At 48.9% G+C, this 3,503-nt stretch overlaps 1 protein-coding gene across 1 annotated transcript; it reads left to right on the top strand.

Annotated features, from left to right (window-relative positions):
• Positions 1 to 351: 351 nt before the first annotated feature.
• Positions 352 to 1,332, top strand: LOC127298330 (uncharacterized). Its single transcript, XM_051328219.2, has one exon. It carries the CDS (start codon positions 426 to 428, stop codon positions 1,131 to 1,133), a length of 708 nt encoding a protein of 235 aa, XP_051184179.1. The 5' UTR covers positions 352 to 425; the 3' UTR covers positions 1,134 to 1,332.
• Positions 1,333 to 3,503: the final 2,171 nt, after the last annotated feature.

Genomic DNA, 3,503 nt, shown 5'->3' with positions numbered 1-3,503 from the left:
TTATTGTACTACTACTACTACCTATTTTGAGGAGATAAGGTTCGTCCACTGTGCAACTTCTCAATCAAGTCGTCTATTATATCCTTTACACTTTTGGTTCACGCGTATGCGTGACATGCCCGTCATGACGTAAATTGCGCCATTGAAGCTTCCATGAACCTGTCGTCATCTATGTTCGGAAACAAATCACGAGGCCCGTCTCCGACTTAGGTTCGTAAAGTAATTGTAGATCCTGAAACGGAAAGAAGGAAATAGCACCCTAAAACCCTAAATCGAAACTGACACGGATCGATCTCCGACCTTGACCAAGGCCCCGAGGGTACGCGCTTGCCGTTACCAATATAAGCTGCGCAGAGACCCGGCCTCCATGATCCAAACGTACCCACCGATCGAACTAGATCACCAGCGACCAACCAACCACAGCAATGGCGCTCAAGGGCACAACCAAGTTCGCCGCGGAGTGCTCCTCATCGTCGTCGCTGTTCGCGAAACAGCAACCTCCTCCGTCGCCGCTGACGGACCTGGAGGTGACCGTGCTGTCCGCGGAGGAGGTCGTCCTCGGGGGCACCGTGCGGCGCAAGCCGCTGGACCGGGGCGCGTACGTCGTGGTGCACACGGACACGGCGGCGGCGCGCACCCGCGCCAACGACGAGGACGGCCACTGCAACGGGTACCCCTACTGGGGCGAGGCGTTGCGCGTGACGGTCTCCGATCGGGCGACGGCGATCGACGTGGAGATCTACCGCCGGAAGAGCGACGGCCGCGCCGAGTCGGTGGCTGCTACGCGCGTGCCCGTCGCCGACTTCAGCGTCGGCCCGCCGGGCCACCTGCATTGCCTCAGCTACCGGCTCTACGACAGCGGGTCGAGGATGGGGACCCGCAACGGCGTCATCAACATCAGAGTCAAGAGGCTCAGCGGTGCGGCGCCAACGAAAGAGCTCGGGAAAGGCGGCAAGACCGTGGATGATGCGGCGAGTGGGAGTGATGGTTCCTGCTGTGGTGGTGTCGCCAAGGAGGGGAAGGTGCCTTCGGCGGCGGTGGCAGGGGTGGCGGCGGCACCCGCCGGCGTGGTGATGGGGTTCCCCGTCGGGTTCAATGCTGCTGGGCAGCCCAATGGCAAGGGATCAGCGTAGAGTACGTAGTAAAACCAATGTGGTTCAGAATTTGATCCTGCAATGTAAATGGTGATATTTGTGCGACTAGTAGTTGCGAGGATGTTGGCTTAAATTCGAGCAATCCGTATTTTAAAGAATGAAATCATTGTTTCAAAAGGATGCACTCTAGCTATTTGATCATGCAATGCAATGTATAATTATGATATATATTTGGCTACTATTTGCCATCTGGATGTTAATTAAGAATGTGCTTCTAAGGTGGAGCACGGTATTTGCCACACCGTTGCGACAAACGAATTGGATATGTTGCAAAATTGAAAGATCAGCTAGCCGCAAGTTAGCAAAGCTGAGGCGCAAACAAAAAATAGAGATAGAAAATATTGTGCAACCTGGTCAAATTTCTAAAATATGACGGAAATTATCTTTCTCGTTGCAAATAGTTGGTCCAAATTAGAACTATATTTGTGTGTGTGGTTGATTATCCATCACTGCAACAAGAGTCAATGGGCATAGCTTCTGTGTTTTGTCGAAATGTATATTCCTGATCTTTCGACGTTGGATAAGACGAAACAAAGTCAGTCTCTGTCACGATTTAGTAATGCTTGTCTGCTGGTCAGCCAATTTGATTTGTACTCAAGAGCTTCACTATGAAATTGACATATTATTTCAACAGTTTTGCACTGTCAGGCCAGGGCATGGATTATGTCAGCAAGAAGACGTTAGCCTGAGATCACATCGTTCCCACCTGTGGACTTGACCGAAGTCTTTGCTTTGGGAACATGGTCTTGGTCAATGCTAGGCACATATGTCTTGTCCAACTGGCTTATAGTTATATGAGAGGAATTTCGTCTGCATTCTGCGCACTGAAACCCATCGCTTTGCCGGTCGTTCACTGGCAAATTCAGAGCGGGAAAACACTGAGTTCTTAACTGGGATGCGCAGATTCAGAACGCTGTAGATCATCTCTGAAGCTTCCACCCTCTGTACTTGATCCAGCAGTTGCAAATTGCAATGGAGAACATGTTGAAGTCTAATCCTCCAAGCAGTGTAGCACATCCTGAAACCTAAAAAAACGAGAGAAGTTCTTTCTTCGACTCTAAGCAATGCAGAACACCAGAACTGGAAGTGAAAGGTCAAAAGCAATTTGTACATTTTGCCTGCTTGTAAATATGGCTATTGTTCAGTTTGTGCCGATGTTGCACATTTCAATCTCAAATTAGCAGAAGTTAAGATCGCACGAGATTGCTTCGTTTTGAAAACTCTCTGCTAATTTCTTCTGAAACTTGGAAAGTTCAACTAGTCAGGGATATCCCTAGCCTGCCAAATAGTTTAGATGGTTCAGTCATGCAATGTAAATTGTGATATTTGTGCGACTAGTAGTTGCGAGGAATGTTAATTAGCTTAAATTGGAGCAAATCCTTATTTTAAAGAATGAGATTATTGTTTGAAAAGATGCACTCTAGCCCTTTGATCATGCAATGCAATGTAGTTTATGAGAACAGTACTATATATTTTGCTACTATTTGTCAGGATATTAATTAAAAATGTGCTTCTAAGGTGGAACGCCGAACAGGGTACCACAATGCGGCGACAAACAAATTGGATATGTTGCAAATTGAAATACCAGCTTTTTTCGATAATGAATTGAAATACCAGCTAGCCGCAGTTTTGCACTGTCAGGCTAGGGCATCAATTATGTCAGCAAGAAGACGTTAGCCTGAGATCGCATCGCTCCCACCCCCTGAACTTTGGATGTTGGATAAGACACAACAAAGTCAGACTAGTAATGCTTGTGTGCTGGTCAGCCAATTTGATTTGTTTACTCAAGTGCTTCACTATGAAATTGACATGTTATTTCAGCAGTTTTGCGGAACCTCCGCAGCACCTCGCCGCCGAGAGCCACCGCCGAAACTCACTCCGCCGCCTGGGAGGAAGCCACCACCACGTGAGGGAGAGGGCCCTACTGCCACCGTCGCTGCCTGGGCTTCGCCCGGCAGGTCTTCCGTTGACTGCGAGGAGGAGGGGCGGACGGGGAGCCGGCTGGAGAGGAGGCGGCGGGATCCGCCCCCGTATCGCCTAGGGTTGGGCGATGCGGGGGCAGTTTTTTCTCAGACCGTATATCATAATGACGAAATGGTCACCAAAAGTGGTGTTGATGACTTCATGTAGTGTTTTCTACAAAACAGTTAGGATGAATCGTTAGCTTTTTGGGAAACTTTTAGTGGTGGTTCTTTTAAAAAAAATCTAATGCCATATGTCGTGGCTTTTTTTTAACAAACCGGTACATGAGGTAGTAGGAGGCGACTGAGGAGCTCGTGAAAACCCATCTAGGGTTTTCTCCCCCCTCCCGCCAGTGATGATATTGCTCCGCTACGCCTCCGGCGGCCT

The sequence above is a fragment of the Lolium perenne genome, chromosome 5 (assembly GCF_019359855.2).
Source record: "Lolium perenne isolate Kyuss_39 chromosome 5, Kyuss_2.0, whole genome shotgun sequence".
NCBI classification, from domain to species: Eukaryota; Viridiplantae; Streptophyta; class Magnoliopsida; order Poales; family Poaceae; genus Lolium; species Lolium perenne.
This window is presented reverse-complemented; position numbering and strand designations above follow the sequence as displayed.

Bases quoted from the DNA above. Each gene is read 5' to 3' on its own strand.
- LOC127298330 (XM_051328219.2), top strand. From the start codon at position 426: ATGGCGCTCAAGGGCACAACCAAGTTCGCCGCGGAGTGCTCCTCATCG.